This window comes from Bombus pascuorum, chromosome 12 (genome assembly GCF_905332965.1).
Source record: "Bombus pascuorum chromosome 12, iyBomPasc1.1, whole genome shotgun sequence".
Lineage (NCBI taxonomy): Eukaryota > Metazoa > Arthropoda > Insecta > Hymenoptera > Apidae > Bombus > Bombus pascuorum.
Genome location: NC_083499.1, coordinates 7,702,622 through 7,726,961, shown reverse-complemented (window position 1 = coordinate 7,726,961; position 24,340 = coordinate 7,702,622). Strand labels below are relative to the sequence as shown.

General features: G+C 43.6%; 5 protein-coding genes across 17 annotated transcripts in view; 3 read left to right on the top strand and 2 right to left on the bottom strand.

The window, feature by feature from the left end:
- The window catches only part of LOC132912689 (zinc finger protein 608-like), a 33,218-nt gene extending 24,075 nt beyond the window's left edge, over positions 1–9,143 (bottom strand). Inside the window, exons 1-2 of one of the 10 annotated variants that reach the window (XM_060970328.1) lie at positions 8,834–9,143; positions 1,452–2,225 (exon numbers count right to left, since the gene is read on the bottom strand). The gene's annotated coding sequence lies outside the window, so the exon portion shown is untranslated. The other 9 variants (XM_060970324.1, XM_060970325.1, XM_060970326.1 and 6 more) reach the window with 9 other exon arrangements.
- The window catches only part of LOC132912714 (adenosine 3'-phospho 5'-phosphosulfate transporter 1), a 139,923-nt gene that overhangs the window by 39,361 nt on the left and 76,222 nt on the right, over positions 1–24,340 (bottom strand). The window lies entirely within an intron of this gene.
- LOC132912728 (small ribosomal subunit protein uS7) lies at positions 9,328–10,938 on the top strand. 2 transcript variants are annotated; one of them, XM_060970419.1, is made up of 3 exons: positions 9,328–9,442; positions 10,087–10,459; positions 10,605–10,938. In XM_060970419.1, the coding sequence occupies exons 2-3, from the start codon at positions 10,094–10,096 to the stop codon at positions 10,887–10,889; spliced, it is 651 nt and encodes a 216-aa protein (XP_060826402.1). In that variant the 5' UTR covers positions 9,328–9,442; positions 10,087–10,093; the 3' UTR covers positions 10,890–10,938. The 2 variants fall into 2 exon arrangements, with proteins under 2 accessions (XP_060826402.1, XP_060826403.1); XM_060970420.1 differs by having other exon boundaries at positions 9,403–9,532.
- LOC132912734 (NADH dehydrogenase [ubiquinone] 1 alpha subcomplex subunit 5) lies at positions 11,240–12,127 on the top strand. Its single transcript, XM_060970427.1, has 3 exons — positions 11,240–11,388; positions 11,584–11,745; positions 11,860–12,127. Exons 1-3 carry the CDS (start codon positions 11,368–11,370, stop codon positions 12,031–12,033), a joined length of 357 nt encoding a protein of 118 aa, XP_060826410.1. The 5' UTR covers positions 11,240–11,367; the 3' UTR covers positions 12,034–12,127.
- LOC132912691 (uncharacterized) lies at positions 12,539–23,985 on the top strand. Of its 3 annotated transcripts, none has more exons than XM_060970342.1 (9): positions 12,539–13,195; positions 18,261–18,610; positions 18,693–20,122; positions 20,223–20,409; positions 20,484–20,642; positions 20,755–22,364; positions 22,482–22,850; positions 22,929–23,057; positions 23,622–23,985. In XM_060970342.1, exons 2-9 carry the CDS (start codon positions 18,335–18,337, stop codon positions 23,815–23,817), a joined length of 4,356 nt encoding a protein of 1,451 aa, XP_060826325.1. In that variant the 5' UTR covers positions 12,539–13,195; positions 18,261–18,334; the 3' UTR covers positions 23,818–23,985. The 3 variants fall into 3 exon arrangements, with proteins under 3 accessions (XP_060826325.1, XP_060826322.1, XP_060826323.1); XM_060970339.1 differs by having other exon boundaries at positions 22,479–22,850; XM_060970340.1 differs by lacking the exon at positions 12,539–13,195 and adding an exon at positions 15,163–15,457 and having other exon boundaries at positions 18,257–18,610; positions 22,479–22,850.

The window sequence follows — 24,340 nt, the reverse complement described above, 5'->3', positions numbered from 1 at the left end:
TATAGTATTATATTGCACATATACAATCATAGAAGATAGAATATAGTGGCACGCGGTAGAATTCAACGACATCCTTTCTAATCGCTAGCTCAACGACTCTTCGAAAAATAAAACAGTGAAATGGTGTGTAATGGGGGACAGATAGCTCTTGGATGAACCGTGATCGGTGTTTGTATGAAAAACATCGCTATGACGGTACGTTATCGTATCGATCCATCTCAACGATTAATCTTAACAAAAACTATCGTTTCGAATAAACTCGTTTCGCTTTCATAAAACGAATGTCTAAGTTTTTGATATCGCAACAAAGATATACGTTAAATTCGTCGTGTTATTACGTAAAACAAAACAAGGTCATTGTTTATCTTTTAACTTGTGTTTACGTATCAAGCAGCTTACACTAATACCTAAATTACTCAGCCAAAAGGAAATAATCACAAACACAACAGTGTTTATTCGCAAGTTTGTTAGAAGAATACAATAGGACATCTATTTACAAGATATCGAAACTTTTAGTTTGCTTCCGTTTGTTTATCTACGTCCTATTTCTGCGTAACGAAAAGTTGGTCAAAGACAAATTTATTTCCTATCTTCGTATTTTATACGCGAATCTCGAAATCAGATTTCATTTTTTACATTGATATACAGGGGACAGGATCCATTGAAACATAGGATCTTTTGTTAATTAAATTGTGCTTAAATAGAAAATGAATTTGTAAAATGAGTATGAAATTTCGAAAACCAATTGAGCCACTTGTAAAGACGACCTAGTAAACTCTCGAATTAAAGACGCAAAGACGAGGCCGCATCCATTATGATCGTAATCGATCGTAAGCCACCGTGTCGCATCGTTGCATGACACCGTGTGCTTTGTGATAATTGTATTGCGCGAAACATTACTTTACACCTAACCATACCAAAAACGCTGAAAACGATCGAAAGTAGTCAGAATGTACATTGTGCGTGTACAAATAAGCTACGAATCCGACTCGACACGATACCGATTCTAAAGAAGATAAACCAAAGAAATGCTACTGCTACGATTCGAAATTGAAGAACGTGCGTACGTGCATGTAACACGCATGTATGTATGTATACGTCGCGTACCGGCTTTGCTCTGGCTTGCAACAACTCCACGCAAGTTGCACACACTCGAAAATAAGTATACACGCGAGTACGCACACGCGCTATGCCACGCCACTATACCATACGACACGAGACGAGACGAGACGAAACAAGACGAGATGCGACGAGACGAAACGGGACGAAATGGGACGAAACGGGACGACACGGGACGAGACGAGACAAGACGAGACGAAGCGATACGACACAATGCGACACATCACGCATCAGCAAGTGGTGAATACATACGCGCCCGATAAAAATGTGTACACGACGTACGAATGAAAAATACAACGTTGTATAAATCGATGGAAATACAAGCTTCTTACCATCGTGCGCTTGTATCGAAGACTGGACAAATTCGCGTTGATCGTTTCAAAAATCCACTTTTTCTTTTCTTTTGTTTCATCGATGTTGTCTCGTGTTATCGTTCATACGAATTCATCGAAAGTGGTGTATCCCAAAAGGTAATCCAATTCGAAGAAAGATGATTAATTTTCCAGTATTGTCGAGTGTCTCGTGGCGCGTAGAAAATTCACCTCGCGACCTCGTTCCCACGCATAAACGCGAACACACTAGGGACGAATCACTCAACCAGATCTCGATACGTTTAAATACACAGGCGGTCGCGTTCGCGCACGCTCGCACAGACACATAGATACTGCCTGTTGTACGCACTTTACATCGTGTACAGTATACAGTGTACAGGCTCGATTATCCATGCGACGCTACGCGCGTTCCTCTTCTTTTTCGGTAGTAGCGTTAACTAACCGATGCGTGTGCCCCGTCCACCTTCACTCTCGCTCACTTGTTTCACCTTGCATCTCCTTTTCTCCTTTCTTTCTCTTTTTCCACTGATGTTACTATATTCTCCTATTAAAATCCTCTTTAACACACAACAATCTAACAAGCTAACACATAACGATCCTGCACTACTTTTCGTCACACACGATAAACACGTACACACGACGAAGGAACGAACATACGTAGCACTTTCCCGAAGTCCGAGGACGCGTACATCGTACGCGAGTCCCCTTTACGCGACCAACATTCGCAGGCCCCAATAGATTCGATAGCTGCCTTCTCCTCCTCTTCTTTCACTTCTGGACAGACAAAAAGATACCGTGTAGCTAAAAATTACAAAACTGGCATCGTCGTGTTCGATCAACCAGCCATACTTGCGATAGTTAGGATACGTCTGGGCGACATTCGCTACAAACAGAATACACAAAACACAACGAACGGGATGTTAATACCAACACAGAACGAACATGCCCGTGCGCATTCGTTCGTTTGTCGTTTGCTCGCGTGCTCACCCTGCTACACACGCAAGAACAGACACAGAGACGGAGTTATCGAGAAAGATAGAAACACCAGGATGAAAAAGGGAAAGGAAGGAAAAGAACAGAGCATCCATGAGAGCGAGAACGAAAGAATATAATACGTGCATAAGTTTGCGTGCGTGTCGTACGTGTTTGTATACGTGTATATATGCGTGTGTATGCGCGCGCGCCCGTTCTTGTGTTTCAGTATATGTGTGCCTGTATATATACGTGTACGTGTAAAAGAGAGAAGTTGCACGCAGCACCCTGTGCGTCTTTATCTGGCAGCTATCGAGGATACGATTATCATGCGCACTCTCTCTTTCTTCGTTTCCACTCAATGCCTCCGTGTTTCTCAGTGGCTGCGTACGTGAACGTCTACCGGTCTTCAACTGCTCTGGATCGGTGCTATTCGTTTCGATCGCGCACTCTCACAAACAAACACACATACCGACCGTAGACTCGTGTATACATTGAGAGACGAAGCAGAGCTCCTTCTTCGTCGTCGTCGTTTCGTTCGGCCGACGCCGCGCGAGAAATATACACACTTTCTTTTCCAAATATCCAGTTTTTCTTCCACTTGAACACTTTCGAATCTTACCGATAATATCCCAACGTACTGTAAGTGCACGTACCTCCTCTGTTTACTCGAAAAATCCCGGTTTTCTGGCCTGCGATCAGTAAAGAAAAAACGCAGACACCGCACCTCCCTTGTCAGAAAGCACTCACGGCAGACCGCAACACATGGCTACGGGCCTCCACCAAGATCGGCTATCCTCGACTCTATTCGGCAAACTTCGGATAGGACCGTATCTATCGCTTCGGTTGCCCTTCTCTTCCCTTATGAACGAGAAACCAATGCATTTTTCATTATCTCACCATACAAATCATTTTTAACAGATTAAAAAATTTCACTTCGTTTTACACTTTATGAACGCCATTTGCGGCAAAAGTTGTATCGATTTGCAGAATATCTTTCATGTTTATATATACAGACTTGCTAATTTCCGGTTAATATTGCATCGATAAATATTATGTTGTACCGTTTAAATTTTATCAATTCAAATTTTATTTTATTATGTATATTGTCATTTTATTCATTACCACGTACTTAAGTTTTTTATTTTTCTTAATCAAAAGTGACACGCTTTGGGTGCTTGAAACATAAAAGTTTACCTTAAGAAATGTAGATAGTTTTTTCTGTTCGAAGATGTATCGAAGGTTCTAACTGCATAGAAGCAGATGTGGATATCCGGCGAGAAAAGAAACGAAGGAAACTAAAGCAACAGAAAAGAAAAAGAAAACGAAAGATAAGGAAAGGGGCGCCTGGACGTGGATTTCCGGTGCTGGCCAACCGTTAGAAGCAGGGCGAGGGTTCTGCACAGGCGTCCTCCGTCGTCTTCTACCGAAGGCCGTGTGGTGTCACGGTGAGCGTGGCAAAACCCGGAAAGAAGAAAAGAAGCCGAAGGAGCGTGGAGAAGTACGAAGGAACACGAAGGAGCCCGAAGGAGCTAGATACCCTCCTCCTACTCTTCCTCCTCCTCCTCCTTCACCTCCTCCTCCTTCACCTCCTCCTCCTTCACCTCCTATTCCTTCTCTTCACCATCTTCTCCTGGTTTTCCTCGTCAAAAGCAGCCCTGATTGTGAGCAGTGTATATACATATATATGTACATCGAAACAAAAATCTCTTTCTCTCTCTGTCTTTCTCCCTTCTTAGTACTCCTTTTATATGTAATCTCAACGTATTTTCTTACACGAGCCTTTCATACATATTACTCGATAGGAAAATTCAACTTCGAACAAGTCGTATCAAACTCGTTCGACGCAGCCACTACATTCACCCAAAAAATGGTTTTACAAAACATTTTATTTTTATCGTGAATTTCATAGAACAATTATATCGTTTTCTTTTCCTTTTTTTTTTTTAAGTACATCTTCATTGCTGATATTTATACGATACTTTGTATAACGTATGCGATAAACCGATCGAATCAACATGTACATGCATTGACTTTGATCCTTGACAGTTTCGTAATATATGTTCTTCAAGACCCCATCCATAGCTGGTACAGAACATTTTGTTTCTCTCCATTGCTCCATTGCTCTTCTTTCTTCCCTATTGTCTCTCCTCGTCAGAACTTCCCCACTCAGCATCGACACCACGTCACTTTACTTTTTCTGCTCCCCCCTTCTATATATTCACACACACGTGCATAGTGCATACTCAAGTTCGCTCATTCGGTTGGTTCTTCTCGAGTACCATCTCTTTCTCGTCGACGATTCTTAGTTCCCATAATGAACCGTACGACGTGGATCGTGGCTAAGAGTAAACGGACGTAGCAGTTCCATTAATGATAGCTTTAAAGGAACTTGACCTTTTCAAGCTGCTAGACAAATCTACAACCAAAATTCATTTCGCAATATTATTCTTCTATGAGTAATTATGCTGTTCACGAAAACCCATCCTTACTTTATTCTTCGTTTTGCTATTCTTCCAATCTCGTTATACCCACGTTTGAAACATTTCGAGTCTTGAATCATTTACGTGACAGTTATAGACATCTAATTGTAATCCGATTTCGATCGATTAAAAAGGAAGAAAAGAGAAAGCTACTTCTTGTTCGTATTTCGATTTTATTATGCATAGCGTTGTTAAAATGCTACGATATTTCCGAGCATTATTACAAATACAAAAATTTGCAACATAATTTGTTCAAACTCTTAAAACGGTCGATCATCTTTTCACTACATTGCGGTAAATAATGTAATTATTGTGTAATTATTTACTGGGTTTGAAGCAGTAATAAATGCAGTGAAAACGAGCTGTGAGGTAAATCTCAATGCCTCTTTTTTACGATATACTGATCCTGTTCATTCCAGGTGTGTGTGTGTGTGTGTGTGTGTGTGTATCCTTGCTTACAGAGCAATAACAAACAAAGTATCAGAACGATAATAACAAATGACAATATCTTTTTAGATAAAAGTTTTCATTAAGCTTGCAAGCAATCGAGGTAAAATTTTACGCCTTGATTGTGTTTCTCTCTTCGTGTTCAACTCCTTTTTCTCCCCTTTCTCTTCCCCCTCTTTCGTATACAACCTCTCGACCGTTAGTCCTTCGTAAAATTGTCAATGATTGAATGCTACACAACGAAACGACGAAATCATCATATATCGAACGAAATTACGTTACTTTGTAAAATAGGATTTATTCCGTTGTTACATATTTGTATTCGATAGAGAAGAGACGTTTGAAACACAGTGACATTGCTACTTTCGATAAGCGAAACCAATATCAACATCGTAAGAGCGGTCGATGATGACTTATGAAATCGTAAAACAATTTTTTCTTTTCGAACATCGACGTAAAGCAAATTTTCTCAGAGAATTCCCAATGTAGATCTTAGCTCGATATTTTTTTCCAGTCTCCTCTCCTTATTTTTCTTGTCTTTTTCTGCAATCGATTCGCGAGAAATCTTTACGACACAAGGACAGCGGTTTGAAGTAAAATAGAAAAAAAAAAAAAAAATGAAAAGAGGAGAATTAGAAAGGACGACAATGTTCACTGTCCCAAGTTTGGTATGTCCGAGCCACGAGCGAAAAGCAACGTTGTCAACGAATCGATATCCGGATGGGCGTGGCCTTGTCGATCCTCGCGGATGCTATAATGTAGAATTTCTCGATGCGATCGTTTTCATTCGAAAAATTTAGTCTCTCGTAAACTCGATTCGATTCGACTCAAATCGACGTTGCATTGATTTGGTTACATCGCGTCCGGGTTTCGTTGAACCATTACCAAAGCTACACTTATCTTACTCTTGTATGTTTCTTTTCTTTTTACTTCCTACAACATTAACTAGGAGCGCAGTGTCATCGCTATCTTGTTCCAACTTCAACGTTCATTTAATAACCTTTTCCATCTGTCTCGTTCTCCGCTCCCTTTTCAGTATTTTCTACTGTCATTGAACTATAAAAAATGCGTCTCTCGAAATCTATTTCAGTACGATAAAAAATATCGAGACCAACTGCTTCAAATGTAACGCATTCGCTAATTGAATTACGGCTAATTTTGTTAATATCCAAATTAATATCAATTACTTATCTTTACAACAAATACTTAAAGTCGTGTATATAGACACGACAGAACTTGAAATTACAATTTGTTTGGTGTAGAAGAGATTCGATGCAAGTTTAGTGTGAGTGGGGCGTTGCAGAAGCAGGAGTAGAAGCAGAAGTCTGGTTGAAACGTCGGAGAGCAGATCGGACAGGACTGACAGTGGATGCGTGTGCGGAGAAGTGGATGAGAGAAAGGATGTGGAAGAGCGCAAACGAAAGGTAATAGGCAAGGGGAATGCAAAGGAAAAGGGAGCGTGGAGTATGAAGCATAGAAGAAAGAGAGGGGAGAACTCGGGGAGAAAAAGATAGGGGACAGTACTACGCGAGAAGAGTATTCGCAGCATGTGGTCTTGTCAACCCCCTCGCGCGCACGGTTCTCTTTCACTCATCTTTCTCATCCCCTCGCGTGTCCTTTGTGCTCGTATCTTCCATCTACTTCACACACCGATTTCGTAGTTTCATTGCCGTTACACCAGTTAAATTCCCCCCGAGGTTCGAAATTTAGTTTCTACCTCGTCTATCCGCTTTGTAAATACTAATTGCTCTATACAAATATCTGAAACCCATTGAACGTTTTCTTCTTTGTGCGAAATTGCAGATAGGAATCTTCTTATCCTTCCTTTCTTATCCGTCGCGTCCCGTTTTAGTTTTATAACGTTTTTATAATATCAAGCATATTTATATATATTTTTTCTGGTTCTTTAGTTTGTTACACTTACGGCATAATTACTCGAAATTATGGAAATTTTTATACGTCCTTACTCGATGAATCAATTGACAGATTGCACCATCATTCTTACTTTAGGACAAATTACCTCATCGGATCGTTATAGAAACTATGCTATCGAATCTGCAGAGAGTAGAGACATAAATTATCTGGTTCGTCATACGACTACATAGGATGAAATGGTCGTTCATCTGTACTTGGCATACTTTGTCCTACTTTGACCTTTTCCAACATTCCATATACCCTTGTCCCCTAATAAATTTGCTTCTTATCTGTGAAATCCATTTACAGCTTTACCTTATCCCTTCTCTTCACAGATCATTTCACACAATACTAATGAATGTACACAAGTGTGCACAGTGTACGCATGCGCATACGCATACACGCTTGAAAGCAAATTAAAGCTCCGTCCGTTTCCCTTCGCTATTCTCTGTATTACATTAGTACATTTTATGGCACAAGTTTGTTGTGGTAATAAAAGATAACAGTAAGCGAAAGGTTAACGTTGCCAACGAATAGACGGTCGATTCTATACATCGAGGAAATGAAGAAGAACAATTACAGAATATCTATAAAATGGTCGATACAGCAGGTAGGAAATCTGTAGCTACGTCACTGAACGACTACCCTCTAGCGGTTCGGTAAGTTGCTAGGATACACCCCATGTTCGAACCCTCCCACGATTCGGCTATCGGTGCCCTTCTACTTTTCACCGCGTTGCTTCCATTGAAAGAAAAACACCAGCTGAATTAGATGCAGATCCAAACCGAGCTAAATTCCAGGTCATTCTGATTTATCGTTGATAGTCCCTCGATTTCGAATTTATCCTGTTAGCTGTATATTAACAAACGAATTTACGAACGATACCTTTCGCCGATGACGGGAACCTTCCCTAATAACAGAACCTTTACCAGGACAAATCTTAAAACAAACAGATTTAGAAACCTAACTACTAATAGGAATTTATTTTTAAATCATGATCGTAAATTCAACTATTCGACGACAATCTGTTCTGATTCTTGTTTCTTTCCTTCTATTTTGCTTTACTGTAATATTGATATTGTTATTAACATGACATTGCAAATTATTTGCGATACCTATTTCCTCTACCAAACTAATTCATTCATCACTCAAGTATAAAACTGTAACTATCTTTACGAATACTTTTATTGAATTGCAATGGTCACAATATTTTTGTAATATATGAAATAATTGATATAATATTTAAATTGTCGTACTTAGCTGTTCTTACCGCTCGCCCCCTTCATTTTCGCCCACCCACTCTCACTCTCTCTCTCCCTCCCTCTCTGTCTCTCTCTCTCTCTCTCTTTCTCTTTCTGATACATTAATTGCTTGTTTTCACAAGTACAATGTCGTATATCTTACTACCTGAGTAACTACATACTTTGTAGGAACATGGATAGGTCGCGCAATACATTTATCTGATATACATAATTCTTGGAGAAATGAAATTCATTTACTGCCGACGCGTAGTATCATGTCCAAAGGTAAATTAGAGACAAATATAAAAATACAAATAACACTTACCGTTTCCTTCTAAAGACCGGAAGTTGTTCCAGATTTTTTAGTAGTGACATCTTTCGTAGTTGACGCGAACTTATCTATTCGACATGTACCGGTTTACTCGCGGTAACCGGTACTAACCCCAAACATGAAACCAAACACTTGATCGTACACTATTATCGAACTGTTTCACATCTGCACTTTTAAACAATTATGACAACTGAATAGAATATCACAAAAATTCACTAATAATATGTTATTTAAGTAGAATTACTCATAAATACACGCTCAAAATGGCAACTCACGAACCAATCGTCTCTGCTTGTGCGTTTACCAGTACTGCTGTAAACACTTGGTAGTCAAATTAACGACTATAATATTGAAAACTTGTCATGCTTTCTGATTACAACAAAAAATTAATCGATCAAGGAAACGATGGAAATTAATTATACGTGAAAGTAGTCCATATTATATTATAAATACATATGATATGGAAATTAAAGATAGTCATGTTGTATGTTGAAATTGACTAGGGTATTTGAAATCCGGCAGTCACAGGTCGAAGCGCCACTAGTGTCATGGTCTTTTCCTGTTCACGCTTACTCCAAGGAAGACGTGAACGAAGTTTGTATGGTAAGGGATTCGAAGATTCGATAACTGTACCTGTTCAGTTGTGTTGAAAAAAGTGATATCATTATATTGGCAACATACAAACTATAGTCGGTGATTAAAAACGTATAATACGTTCTACTATTTAGTAGCTAAATATGTTTCGATTTGTACACGCGACCACATGGCCACATGTCTTCGTGTTATTCGTATACAAGTTTTTATATCAACAAAGTTGTGGTGTTCCATAGATAACAATGAGAAGACGTTGGAAACATTCAATTTCAAAGAAATTGCGTTGAATGTTTATATCGTTTCAACTACTCCACGCTGTTACAATTTCTGTCAAACTTTACTAGTTATACAACTAAGCGATGTTTATACATATTTCTTTCTCTTTTTTTCGTTTTCTTTCTTTTTTTTCTCATTTCTATTAATGTATCGCATTGATTGACATTTAATAAAAATAAACTGCGTTTGCAATATTTGTATGCGTTAAATGGAACATTTTTCAAATTTTCAATTTTTATATTCTTTTTGCAGAATAATGAATATATTCTCTCTGTGATTTGTGCACATAGTGCTAGAAATTGGCGATCAATGATTTTGCATTATTAATATATAATTTATATAAATAACAGTTTTTAATGATAACTTTTATTTTACAGATAAATCATGGCTGATATAGAAACGTTTGATGATATGGTGGTACCTACCACTACAACTTTACCACTGGCACTTTCTGCTGAATTGCCAGAAATTAAATTATTTGGTCGTTGGAATTGCGATGATGTGCAGGTGAACGACATGTCATTACAAGACTATATCGCTGTAAAGGAGAAAAATGCAAAATATCTACCACATTCTGCTGGACGTTATGCTGCAAAACGATTTCGAAAAGCTCAGTGTCCCATAGTTGAACGTCTTACAAATTCTTTAATGATGCACGGAAGAAATAATGGCAAAAAGTTAATGGCAGTAAGAATTGTAAAACATGCCTTTGAAATAATTCACCTGCTAACGGGTGATAATCCTTTACAGGTAATGTATATATTATAGTCATTTTTTTTGTAACTAATTATGGTCATTCTATTTTATATATGTACATATGTATGTAAATAAGTAAAATCAAAATGAAAATGTGTTTACGCACGTTTATCTTTACGTTTATTACGTTTCTACGAAGGTTCTTGTGACGGCTATCATTAACTCAGGACCAAGAGAAGATTCCACGCGTATTGGTCGTGCTGGTACAGTTAGAAGACAAGCGGTGGATGTTTCTCCGCTACGACGAGTAAATCAGGCCATTTGGTTGTTATGTACTGGTGCTAGGGAAGCCGCATTCCGTAATATTAAGACGATCGCCGAATGTTTGGCGGATGAACTCATCAATGCTGCCAAAGGTTCGTCTAATTCTTACGCGATTAAAAAGAAAGACGAACTCGAACGTGTTGCTAAATCTAATCGATAAACATGTTTATTTGTGAAAACATAAAATAAATGATATATCTTTAAAGTGATTCTTGTTCTATATGTTTTCCGTCCCTTTCGTTTATATACTACACGTATAAGGATACATCATGGTAAAAAAAAGACCGAATTATTATTCGAATAAACGTTATTTGATCTTCAATTTCATAATTTTGTCCGTTAACGAAATAACGAGCGAATTCTGTTGGAAGGCTAACACAAAAGTGAATAAAATCAACAGGGAATGATTCGATTAAGATAAAGATGAAAGGGAGATAAACGATATTTAGAAATTTCATGATTCTTTAATTTGAACATACCAAGCGTAGTTGACAATTTATTGTCGAGATAGCGATGTTGTAGCGATGCAGTGTTACCACTACAGAAAATGTATCGTATAATTTAGAGGTTGAGTCAAATCGGAAGTTGATCGCGTAATTGGTTTTTATTTCAGAGAAATAGGTCGTACATGTACGATCATGTCAGGATTATTGAAAAAGGTAATGTCTCTGTGTGTAACTTAATATAATTAGTAACTTGCTAAAATAATTGGATAATATCTCTTTCATTCTCGAAATGGTTCCGTCATTTCGTTCAAAACATAACCATACCGATAACGTAACGGTATGATTATAATAAACATCTCAAACCTTTTTTTTATGTTCTGTTCAATAAAAATATCTTTTTATTCATAGTCAACGAAATTGACTGGACTCGCTGTAGCTGTGAATCCTCGTGTGGAACTTCGTACATTGTATGAGAGAATTTTACGGCTCGCGAATGAAATGCCAAAAGACTACATTTACAGGAAATCTATTGAAAGTTTGGTTAAGGAAAGGACCGATATTATATTACAGGTTATTTCCCACTTAAAGATTCTTAAATACTACATCAGATAAAAAGGATATTTGGACTATATTTTTATTTCGAATCGAATTACCGATATAATATGTACATATCTGACGTTGCAGAATGAAAGCATTCCTGATATAGAGGAAAAGATAAACCAGGGACAAGTAGAGGAACTAATAATTCACGCAAAGAACGAAATCAGCTTGATGCAGAATATGCTCGAGTGCAAGCCATGGGAAAGCTTGATAGAAAAATCTCCACCGCATCAGTGGACTTGGCCCCCTCACAAATAATTTTAATCACCTTTCAAATATTTGTACATAGTACTAAGCGAATAGCTTATTGGTTAATGTAATAGAATCATAGATTAAATTATACTTCCTTGTAGCAACGCATTGCCAACGTTCATGTTTATTGTTGATAGCAAGTACGTATTTCCTAAAGCAAATAGTTGCTAATATGAAACAAGGATAAGCATTTAGTTATGAATAATTGATTTGCGTTCGATTTGTGTGAACTTGGTGTGCGTAAAGACACGAGGTGTTGAGGTAAAGGATCGCAGAAGGAAGAAAATCGGATGATACATCACGATTCAAACATTTAGCGTAAAAAGGTGGCGAAATGTTGAACAGCTACGTCTAATTGTTGGAGCTTTAGAAGAAACGTCACATGACACACTCATATAGAAGGAATACGTTGAAAGGAATGCGGCAAGGATGAGATAGGTAGGGGAAGGGACAATGCTATGCGTTACATGGTTAGGTGAAAAGGATGGAGAGATAGTAGGCAGGTTGGTAGATAGATGAAAGACGAGCGATGGTAGGAGAACGGTTTTAACCAGTGTTCACAGGGGTGGGGATTCGAGGGCCGCCGTCGCCGCCGCCACCGTCGCTCAGTTCCGATTTCGCGTCGCGTTCGAGGATAAGGACCGCGCGGATCGCACTCTCTTTTGAGTCGTCCTACCATCTAAACGCACCGTGCAGTTCGACGATTTCGCTCTTTGTTTTCTCCTTCCTCTTTTCTCCTCTTTCCTCCTTTCTCTTTTTCCTCTTTTTCCATTTTTGCAACTATTTTCCCTCCTCTCCCACACTTTGATCCTTCTCTCATCCTTACTCTATATCTTGTTCTTCCTGCTGCCATACCTACTTTCTCGTTCGCTTTCTCGTCAGCCGATTTTCATCTATCCTTAATCGTTCCCTATTGCCACGCTTAATCTCGTGGCAGACGTTCGCATACCGAAAGTACGACTATAGTCTCGCGAATTCGACATTTGAAATTTAACTAGCCGTCGGGAAAATTGCGCGTGTGCTACAGCGTACGATAACAGTCGATCTCTAGGAAGAGAGAAGTCGTACCGCACGGAAATACTCGCGACAGTGAATAATATCGTACAATTCGACTTTTACGTGTTGTTTGCTGTTTATTCTACGCTACCGCTAACTCTAATTAAGGCAAGTATATATGTACATGTAAATGTAATAATACCGAGGAAATGGTCGAAAAATGTGTATTTATCGCAATCATAGGATCGATAAATCTTGAATTCCTATATTGACGAATAGAAGTGTGTTGCTTTCGGTTTTTCGTACGATGACAGGATTTTAAAGGGCAGCAGCCATGAAATTACTTCGAACATTGTACGAATTTGTATCCCGACTGCTTAAGAATCGATGGCCTCCTTTCGAACGCACAGACCTTTCGCGCGACGCGACGCAACAGAAATTTTAAAAGGCCGTGTATTCGAAATGGCCAACAAACACGGTGGGAGCATCATTCAGGAGATAAATGTGCACGGCAGATTCTAAGATGAGGAACAATACTCGTGGAAAAAACCGTGTCCCTGTTCCCGTTCGCGAATACAATGCGCGTAATTTCGTTGATTGCGACGAAACGAAAGCGGTGGAGATATTAGCATCGGTCGAACAAACAGCGAGAACAGTCTCGCGGGAGATTTGTCTTTGCTGATTTCTCGAACGATTCTCGAATCGTTGATCGTGGAAAGAATCCGTACGATCGCGGTTGGTTGTTGTCACGAAAGATGGGAGAAATACAGGAAGAATAGACAAAATCGGAAGAAGATTAACGCGCCGTGACGTTGCCCCGTTAGATGCTTCCCGCTCGATGTGCCTTTACCGAGAGACCACTAGCTTTGTTTACTCTTTAACGATTCCTGCAGCGCGACGTTTTCTCTTTCTCGTATCCGTTTTCCTCTTTTTTTCTCAATCCATAGCCGCGACGGAGCTTTTGGAAAAGATCGAAGCACGAGGAATCATTAAAGATTCGTCGTTTCATATATTTCGAGAGGATGGTTTGAAGCTTAAATGTTTGTTCTGCGACGCAGGTGAGAGGGATCGCAAATGCGCGTTGGTCGTTTTTCGCGCTAGCCATTCTGGCTTGAATTTCCGCTTAAGTTACAGCTTAGACGCGATTAAAAGGCGTGCAAGTCGAGCCAGAATATCGATTCGCTTCGCTGGGGACGTTTCGCCGCTTGATTTTTCCTTACCAGTTCACTTTATCAGGGTGTCACATACAACAACATAGTTCAGGTTCGGAAGTGGTACTACGTAAGGATAATGCGATACAGAGCTATCCAAGGTTGATCGACGGTATTTTCTTGCGTGTTTTACGAACGAGAAAGCCGTGCGTTGAAGCGGTCGATCGGCGCGTAGGAAAGTTTCGAAGAAGGAAATTTGGTTTGCGCGCGTCCTATATGATGTCAAGTTTGTTCGCGCAGCCGCAACTGCATCGAATCGTAAGCAAGCGTATATACTTGTCTACTTTGTGTATACGTCTATGGTAGCGCGTTACGCGTAGTTTTCATTTGTTGCCTATTAACGAAGCTTTCGCTCGGTAGTTTCCAATTAACGAGACAGTATCTCACGAACAACGAATCTCGACTCGTAAAGCGACGGTCGTATTACTCTCCTCGCTTCCTTGAGAAAAGCGGTTCACTTCTCGCACGGAGGACTGTCGGATCTTCCATCCTTTCTCTTCTAACACTCGTAGTTTCTTCAATGCGCGGATGATTACGGTTCGTTTCGCTTCGTTTCATTTCGCTTCCCATCCGTTTCGTTTCTTTCGATTCCGTTCGACTAGACGCACAGTTTCACACCGTCTTCTTTCCTCGATCAACATCGTTGGCAGGCTCATTGCTAATGGAGCCCTTCCCTTTTCTTCTTTCCTTTCTTCTCTTTCAACGAAGGATATATTTAAAAGAGCCGTGTCGGAATATCAAATAAAATCATTCGGATCTTGAACGCATCGCTGTTCCTTCTTTGCGCAAACACAGCTTTCACTTCTTGCTGGTTCTTGCCATTTGCCCTTCAGCGTCGAGGACGTTACAATCCTCGTTGAATTATCGCGGCTGGGCATGCCATTCTTCATCAGTCAGTGGATTATGGATTACGAGTAGCATTCGTAGTAGCTCTATTTTGGTTAAAGTCGATATGTAGAATCGCGTTGGCGGACGATATTTGTTGGGGAAAGAAAAGTATGGCGAAATTTGACCAACTCCACGTACATATTTGCTTTCGAGGAATCGTGGATCCGCGCAACGCGCGCAGGAAGTTTCGCAACGAACGCTTCATCTCACGAAAGAATCGCACGTATGGGCGGGCGCGCGATTGACCTGGATTTTCGATGCTAGTTTCCCGGTAATGCGACAGCAGTCAAAGTACCGCGCGCAGCAATAACAGAGAGAATCGTGGTTTGAATGAGGTCAGTAGTCGAAAGTTGACGAGAGAATAACGATAGGTACGACGATGATTACGATGGCAATGGCGATGACAACGTTGTGGTGATGACCACGAGGGTAAACAGCGAGTTAAGTCGAAGCTACTAAAGGCATAGAGACAAAATAGAAGTATATCTCTTATATATAGTATATACTTGTTAGTAGACTCGCGCTGCACGAGAAAGAAATGCTCGGAAAAAGTGGTGGTTCGGGAGAGTGATCGGAGGGCCTCCCCGGGCGCCGAATATTCCGCGAACTCCGAACATCGAATCGGTCGCGTCGTTCCCTCGATTACCGATCGCATCTATCTCTGCTTCGTGTCCGAAAAGTTCCGTGCTCTCTTTCATTCTCGCATCGATACTCCCCCTTCTCTCTCTTTTCCTTCTCTCTTTTATTAACCGGAATGTAACTATACGTACACTTAGCTCTCTCTTTACCGGTACACATTGCTCGACGGCTACCACCACCAACACCATCATATAGATAACGCACACACGTCGTTTCCTCCCTTCTCTTTTCTCCGCCTTTCGCTCAATCGCTCTGCGAACCTTGCTACGTAGCTTTCCTTCCGCATACCAAAATTCCTGGGAAACGATGCTGAGAAAATAATTCCGAACGATGCCGCTTCTTTTTTTCGCTTTTGCGGCGTTCTTTCTTTTCTGGTTTCGTTTGGCTCGTTCGTTCGATCGAATCTCCGATCCTCCGAGATTTTACGCTCCTGCTAGCCAACACGCATGCGCACAGGTGCGGCGAACGGAATAGGTGCGGCACAGTGCACTTGTGCGACTCTGACTGACCCAGATGCCTCGCGAATAAAACCCATCCGTACTCGTTCTCGATATCCTGCCGTTCTCTTCTATCTTTCTCCGACCCCCGCACCCCGTCCTCTTCCTACTTTTTCTTGTCTCCTTCTGCAAACTTCCCACTAAGACCAAACCTCAGCCCTTCTGCCCTTTTCGTTTTAGCTCGCGCCCAGATCCAACAATCGCGCGATAATCCCTGTTCGATGTATTTTCGAAAAAAGAAGAGCGCTCGTTCGTACTCGTTGTTGCTGTCGTCGTCGTTTGTCACTGGCGTTTGATGCGTCAAACGATCCGGTCGGGCATATGCCTTGCCTAGACGATTTTTGCGCGGGAACGCAACTCCGAACTAGAAACATAGAACGAAAGAGCAAATGGCAAGACCCACGACGATCGGGCAGTTAAACGATAACCGGTTATGCGTTTCGTTCGCTCTCCTTCCGTGGAACTTGCCTTCGTTCCTGGATAGTGTTCGGCGCTTTTGCTTTCCCTTCTCTTTGTCCTCTATATTTCTTTCCGTCACTCGTCGTTTTCCTGATCGATCTCGTCTTACGACGCTAACGCCAGTGCGACGATAAGCGAGCACGAAGCGACGAAAACGGATGACAAGCAACGGTCGTTGTAAGAAATTTTGCCGCGAAACGACGGAAGAGGAAGTGGCACGTACGAGCAAATACGGAAATCGTACACGGTCTATTACGGTGCCGCGTAATACATACGGCATTCGAACCGTTACGAGAGAAATCGAGGCGAAGGTCCGACGCGCAACATCGGTCTAGAGCCTGGGATCATGCAACTATTCGGCCAACGACTCACGTCCCGTGAAGCGAGCCAACGATCCACGACTAATCGCCGCTGTGTACCCGCTGTACGGTAGACTTTGCCGTGTCAGATTCGAAACGATCGCTTCTCTCCTTTTTTCCACTTGCCCACCTGTCGTTTTTCTCCTTTTCTTCTTGCGCTTGTTCCGTTGCGTCGATTCGGCTAGGAATAGGCCACGAGTGCAACGCGACGTCGACATCGATTCGTGTTTTGTCCTACCGCGGCAACTGACGGCATTCTCCCGCCATTCTTCCCCTTCTCCGGACTGGTTTATCAACTTTCGGATTCCTTCCGCGGATTCTTCCGTTTACGTTCTCATCGATCGAATTTCGGTCATGAAACGCGTTCTCGACTTCGAAAGCAAAGAGAGAATGCGCAAGATGAGAACAGGCTGGCAGTTATCGCTTGTCCGCTCTCACCGGATATACCGGATCGAACTTGTCCTGGAAGACTCTCTTTTTCACACGTGGACCGCGACCTCGATCCGATTTCATCTACCGCGTGTTTCAATTTCTCTTTCTCTCTCTCTCTCTCTATTTTCTTTTTCTTTTTCTTCGCCTCTCATACATACAGAGATGCAGGAACGACCTCATCCGATTTTCCGATCATTACCGACCGGACTAATTGGGTTATTGGCGGCAATCGCTGCGGCGATAGACGAACGACCAGCCGAAGGTCGAGGAAGCGTTACGGCAAAGATGACGACGACGAAGATGCCTCTCGGCACAGCTTTCTCCTCGCTTTTACGCAACAACGTCGGGAACGTTGCTCGAAAGATCGAATACTCGTTTAGCGGAAAAAAAGCAGGCGTGTAAATTTACTCGTCGTATTTATCGTCGCGTCTATTCGAGCGTGATGCGATCGAGCTAGTCGATTTTTCAAAGAAGACGAGCAACGCGCACGCAGTATATCCCGCCGGCCGTCGATTTATCGAGACTCTTGCACTAATTCGAACCCGTTAGGCAAAACCGTTACCGCTGGTATCGAGCACGGTTGGTCTTCTCTTCGGTTCGCTCAGTTCGTCTCCACGAACGAGAAGCATTTCGTCGGCTCGACCAACGTTATGCCAAGTAGAACGAAATATGAGTGGAAAGCAAAAAAGGCAGGGAAGGCAGACGAGGCAGAAGAAAGCGAGGATGATGAAATTACAAAGAATTTTAGGAAGCGCCGAATGCACGGACGATGGAGGATCGGTCGCGGTTCTCGTAGCTGCAGCGAGGACGCCGCAGGGTCATCGAGATGGGCAACAATGGTAGCAGTTCTCGAGATCAGCAAGCTGCGTCCGTGTGTTCGAACGGGCTGACCGTGCCGGATGGAGCAAATCGGGGTTGGTCTCAGTCTTTCCCTCGGGAATTAACGAGACATCGGTCGCAGCCAACCGCTGCGCGCAAGGTCCTCCCCGAGCCACCGAATCAGAGGTTACGCGCCACCGACAACGGAAGTATCATACAGAACGGTGGAACGATCAGTGGTCGCAGAGCACCGACGTTCGCGTCGTCTCGCGACCTCACCAAGGTGAAACTCGTCGTTAATTAGTAGAAAACGAACGCGACCTAGAAAATCATGCATCATTGCCTTGACCGTCTTTCTGTTGCAGCGTACCAACGATCCTTCCTTTCGGGAGAGAAGCGGTTCCGCATCGAACCTCGTCCAACCCTGTTCGAGGAGGATCGATCGGCACTGCTGTCGCTATCGAGCCGACTCGAGTCGGCCAGATGCGAACACCAGTGCCGGCAATCTGAAGAAGTTTGGCAGCGAGCCTGATCTTCGTTGTTCTCCAGATCTGGTCTATCCTCCGATCCCGGGCCGTTCCGATTTATCGAGCAACTCGATCGACAGGCAAGAGACAGTTCCGCCATCATCCAGCTGTTACCGCTATGGCAAGGAATCCAAAGAACGACTCGAAAGCGCATACAAACCTAGGAAAAAGTACAAAGCTCCTGCTCCACCGGCATCCCCCGCCTCTCCTACTCTCCACGGAGACTCCTCGCGAGATGTCGACTCCCGCTTCTATCCGCACGCGCATTTCCATTCCCATCCTCATTCCCATGCTCATCAATTCGAACACCATCACTATCGTTCTCAAGTTCAACCGCCTCCACGAAGATCCCGCTTGTTTAAAACTCGCGCCGAATCGAAGAAAGCCCAAATCACCTGGCAGCTGTCACCGTCGTCCGATTGTGATCGCGAACGATCGCGACCTACGCAACGAGACGCGCCCAATCATTGGAACGGCGCCTCTCGTCCTTCTCGGACGACCCAGCATTCCGACAACGACGAGGTCGTTGCGGATGCAGTGCCTGTTAACCGACACGATCGCGATCGCCCGAACGTCGACGAACATCGCCACCATCGTTCCAAGCTGTCCGACCACGGAAAGAACACGCTTCAAAGAAGCATCAGTAGCCCAGAGTTTCAAGCGGAGTTGATTCGAGTGGCTAAAAGAGTCCGTGACAAGTTAGATTCCAGCGGAACGGCGTTCGACGAATCCGCTCATGATCGTCGGGGCGACCGTTTCGACACGGAAACGGTCGGCCTTGCCGATCAACGATCGAGTCGTCGACGTAACGAGATCGAAGATGGGCGAGAGAATCGCGACGACGGTAAGGAACGGGATCAACGCGGTCGATCCTCGGATTCAGTTAACGTTATCGAAACGGGCAATCGCGAAACAGAGGGAGGCGTCGACCGCGATGCGATCGCTAAATCAAACCGACGTCGTCGAACCTACGAAAGTCCGGCATCGAGGGATCGGTCAGCAAACGACGCGGTTGATGTTGTCAACAATTCCAAGTCGACCGAAGGGCGACCGTGGCAGCATCAGCAGCAGAATTCGGATCCTGGCAGCAGACGAGACGATGACCGTCGGTCGAAGATCGTTTCGGCGAAACAACCGCCCGATCAAAAGTGGCCAGACGTCGCGATAGCCGAGAAATCCGAAGCGCGATCGCTAGGCAACGAGTACGTCGGAGAAACGGGCAACTCCGCCCCAAACGAACGATCAGAGGATCGAGAACACGATCAATCGTAAGTTGCTGTTCGCCATTCGTTTACGGTTCCAACCGTCGATGGTTTCCTCTTTCGATAACGTACGCGATAACTTACACCTGTCATCGTTGCCTGTTAGATTTGTCTCCACGACGCCAAAGACCTTTTACTTCGGCATGAACGAGGGTTCGGCTGCAGAGTCTCGAGCCAACCAGGACCAAGATATCGAGGGAAAGTTCGAGTCCGAGGTCAAGTTACTGCATCGCGATCAAGCAGACGGCCGACCTTCCTTCGTCGCGGATGCGACTGATGACATGGACGATAATGTGAGTCGTCGATCGTTCGATCTGCTCTTTTTCTTCTCGTTCGTTTCACGAACCGACCGGTGAAACATTTGCAGGAAAGAAACGTGGTGGAAAATATCTCGCTGAAGCTGCGTCCCACCTTGCCGAAGAAGCAGTTGGAAATTCCGCGATTTTCGCCGTCTGCTGCGTGGAGATTGCTTTCGACGTTGGAAACACCGGGCCCGAGTATGAGCACCGCCAGCGAAGAAATCCCGGTTCGTAATCGTAACGTTTTTGTTCGTTGTTCGATCGTCACCTTCCCCGTTTCTATCTGGTTCGATTCCGGTTGAAACCGCGAATGTCGTCGGGCGTTCGTTTCTGTTTTAGGTGCTGTTCGAGGAGCGAATAGAGCGGCTCTCGAGGCCACCACCACCTTTCCCACTGTCTTTGGGACCCCGCAGTTGGCACGACAAGTCCGGAGATTCCGGGATATCCGGGGATGCCGGAGCCGGCAACGAGGACTCGTTCGACGTCAGTACGATCAACAGGATGAAAACGACCGTGACGAGGCCGACTTGGACGCCGCAACAGGATTTGGGAGAGGAGTCGAGCAGCGACGCCGGCGTCGACTCGCCGCCACCTTTATCCACTCCGTTGAAATATCATTCTTCGCGAGCGCATGTCTTCTCCCTTTCGTTGCCCAGAGACGAAGCCAGGACGACGACGTGTCTCTACGCTCCGGAAACCAAGGCCAGGGAGCCATCTGCGTTTAATTCGCTTCAGAAGCTGAAGAGATCGGTTTCTGGAGCTTTCGGTATAGGTTCTCACGAACATCAGAGAAAATGTACTCGCGACGTTCTCGACGATAACTGGTTGTTATCGACCAGTGCACCAACCTCGTTGCAGCACAATCGCGGTCGCATCGAAGCGGCGCGGATTTCGCCCTCGATTTGGCAGCCGTTTCCGTATCGAGATCGCGTCGCTCGACGCGTTCAACGTTCGCGCGATAGCGACGATGACGATAACGACGACGACGCCGATGACGACGACGAAGACAACAACGACGGCGATAATGGCATCGATGATGATTTGACAGAGGACGTCGACGACGAACGAGACTCGCGAATCAATCAGGCGATCGACCGCGATGCTAAAAGCAAAGAAAATGATTTTCCAGTTATCCTGAAGCCTCCGTCTTTTTCGTATCTTATGCCTGGCGGTCACGTTATGTATCTACCGGAGACCAACGAAACGGAACATCGAGCGCAACATTTAAGGAGTAGAAAAATCGGTTCTACCGATTACGCAGAAACCAGCACGATAAATCGCGAGCAAAATAGCGAGGAACAAGGTGAATGTCAGGCTGAAATCGCGCCTTTCCGATTAAACGCGTACAAGAATGCCGATCGAAACGGCAACATCGACGTAGACAACGACGATAACAAGGAAGACCGAGCGGAGGAGGCGAACGAGCGCGAGGAAGAGGATGAAGAGGAGGAGGAAATAGAAGAAGATGACGACAACGAGTACGAGGATGAAGACGAGGACAAGGTCGGCAACGTATCGAAACGACGATGTAAAAGATTGAAAAGTCGTATTGGCGGCAACGATTGCAGAGGTCTTAACGAGCTTTCGACTTGTCCCGAACCACGCGAGAACGTCAGTCAGCCAAAGCAAAGGAGAACGTTCTTGTCTTCTGCGAACGACGACCAAGAAACGCGGACCTCCAACTTAGACGCGATCGGAGAATCGAAACCGCAAAGGAAAAATAATTCGAGAAGCAGAAGGTTCACTTTTCAGTCGACGGTTAGACAGATAGAAAGACGTCGATTAGCCGAGAAGCTATCGAGGGAAGCCGAAGCGAAAGAACGGCAAAGAAAGGGCGAACTCGAAGCGATGCGCAAAGTGGAGGAAGAGTTCCAACGAAAACGCGCGAAAGAAAAAGCGAGTATCAGACAACAGTTGCGTCTTTTCAAAGAAATGGAAGAGAATTTCAAGTAAGTATGTCCCCGACTCTGGGCTGAAAACGACGAGTTAACATTCCTTGAATACGCAACTATACATACCTATCGTGCTACAACTCGATATCTCGAGACCGTTCGTTGTTGCAGTAGCCTGCCGACCCCCGACTGGGATGGTTCGCAGTTGTCTCGTGCCGATCCGGACGGTGCGCCTTCCTCCACCGCATCCTCTCCTACTTCGTTGCCAACTGGGAACTCGTCCACGATCGCACCTGGCAAACGTTCTATCGGTGACTCGGATTCGACTAAACAACTTCGTGCCGAGCGAAAAGACTATCGACCAAAGTATTACGATTGGTCACCGGATACCTGTAATCATTTAGACAATCACAGACAAACAACTGTTCATCCAAAGATAGTTTGCGACATTCCGAAAAGTTCGCACGTTTTCGTCGACGCCAACGTTCAACCTGGCAAGCCACCAATTGCGTCCAATTCTACTCCAAAGTCGGACAATTATAGGTAAGCCTGATTAGTTGAAACAATATACCTTTCTTCCTCTCTCTCTGTTTCATTCGAGACGTAACGTTTCTCTCGTAGGAAAGATTTCGCACACGGCACCGTGGCAACTAAAACCTCTTTCGCGAGTAGCGACAGCGAACTGTCCCAATCGAACACGAGGCCGCATTCCAGGCAAAACAGAATCAAGAGCAAACCCCATCGACCTAGGTAGGTTCGAGCATACGGAATCTCGATTTCCTGGTGAACCGAAAGCTTAGAAAATAAAAACGCTTTCTTCGCCGTTTGCGTCCAATCGCGTTGATATCGATCTTTTATTTGGACTCTGTAGCATACGATACCTATACGGTACCTATGCTTACTATTCTTAACGGGACCCTGTTTCGTTCGTGTTCCATTCACGATCGTTGATCGTTTCGTGGAATTTTTAAGCTGGGCATGATATAGAAATAATCCTAACGCCTCTAGTCATCTAACAACGCTTCATTAGAGCTAAGTTAATATCGTGCATGAATCCGCGACAGCAGAGTCTAGCGAATCGACGACTCGTTTCGAAGAAAGAGCGTTCGAACGATCGATCGATATACATGTATTTTTTCGAATTCTACTGCACCGCGTTAAACAACGGCCAAACGAGTCTCGCGATTCGCAACCCGAAAACAGAAAAACGCTTAACCGAAGACACGAATCGTCGAATCGCTCGAATTTTTTCGTCAAACGCCAAGAGCGAGACAGTTGGAACGAAGACAAACAGCGAACGAACGTTGAGAGCAGGTCCGGTAGTCCAGTACGAAGCGTGGCCGCAGCAGCCGCATCCGAGGAAGATTTGTCGCTGCTGGTAGAATCAACGAGACATCCAAGGAATACTACCCACGATTTTATACTAACCGGAGTTCAACCGTTTTCGAAGCGAAAAACATACAAACCGATTTCCTTCAATCCTCGTCCACCTCCGCCCATTCCGAGCTAATCTCCCGTTTTTTAACCAACACTTTTCGTGACAGTATCGAGAATATGTTGCGAAACATACCATTTTCTACGTTTACTACGACTCTATATATATTGTTATTATGTATATAACGCGGTGTATATATGTAATATATAATCGAATAAAATATTATCTTGTTTTTACAACGTGTTTTTCGATTTTGAATGTGGCGGCGGTTACAGTCGAGTTTAGTCGAACTCGTCGCGCATGCGCAGAAAACTAATCGCAACTACAACCGATCGAACCATACCTCGTTCTGTCTGTTGCTCAAATTCGTTTATATTTCCTACTACGATGGATTATTCTGATGAAACGGGACGATCCAACGACATTGACTCGTCGACGTCGAATCGTCGACATATAATTGGCTGTCTGTCCAGCGTAGGATCTAAAACTATTCGCAAGTCGACACCGTCGAGCGCGCTCATGTATGTACTGATTTATATCATCGTATTTTCCTATTCTCTACAAGATTTTTCATGCTTTTCTAATCTCTATCTAAAGA

Excerpts from the sequence above, each read along its gene's own strand:
- LOC132912728 (XM_060970419.1), top strand. The coding sequence starts at position 10,094 with ATGGCTGATATAGAAACGTTTGATGATATGGTGGTACCTACCACTACA. Across the intron at positions 10,460-10,604 it reads CGGGTGATAATCCTTTACAG|GTTCTTGTGACGGCTATCAT; the intron begins GTAATGTATATA and ends GTTTCTACGAAG.
- LOC132912734 (XM_060970427.1), top strand. The coding sequence starts at position 11,368 with ATGTCAGGATTATTGAAAAAG. Across the intron at positions 11,389-11,583 it reads TGTCAGGATTATTGAAAAAG|TCAACGAAATTGACTGGACT; the intron begins GTAATGTCTCTG and ends TTTTATTCATAG. Across the intron at positions 11,746-11,859 it reads GGACCGATATTATATTACAG|AATGAAAGCATTCCTGATAT; the intron begins GTTATTTCCCAC and ends CTGACGTTGCAG.
- LOC132912691 (XM_060970339.1), top strand. The coding sequence starts at position 18,335 with ATGGGCAACAATGGTAGCAGTTCTCGAGATCAGCAAGCTGCGTCCGTG. Across the intron at positions 18,611-18,692 it reads CGTCTCGCGACCTCACCAAG|CGTACCAACGATCCTTCCTT; the intron begins GTGAAACTCGTC and ends TTTCTGTTGCAG. Across the intron at positions 20,643-20,754 it reads CCGCCAGCGAAGAAATCCCG|GTGCTGTTCGAGGAGCGAAT; the intron begins GTTCGTAATCGT and ends TTTCTGTTTTAG.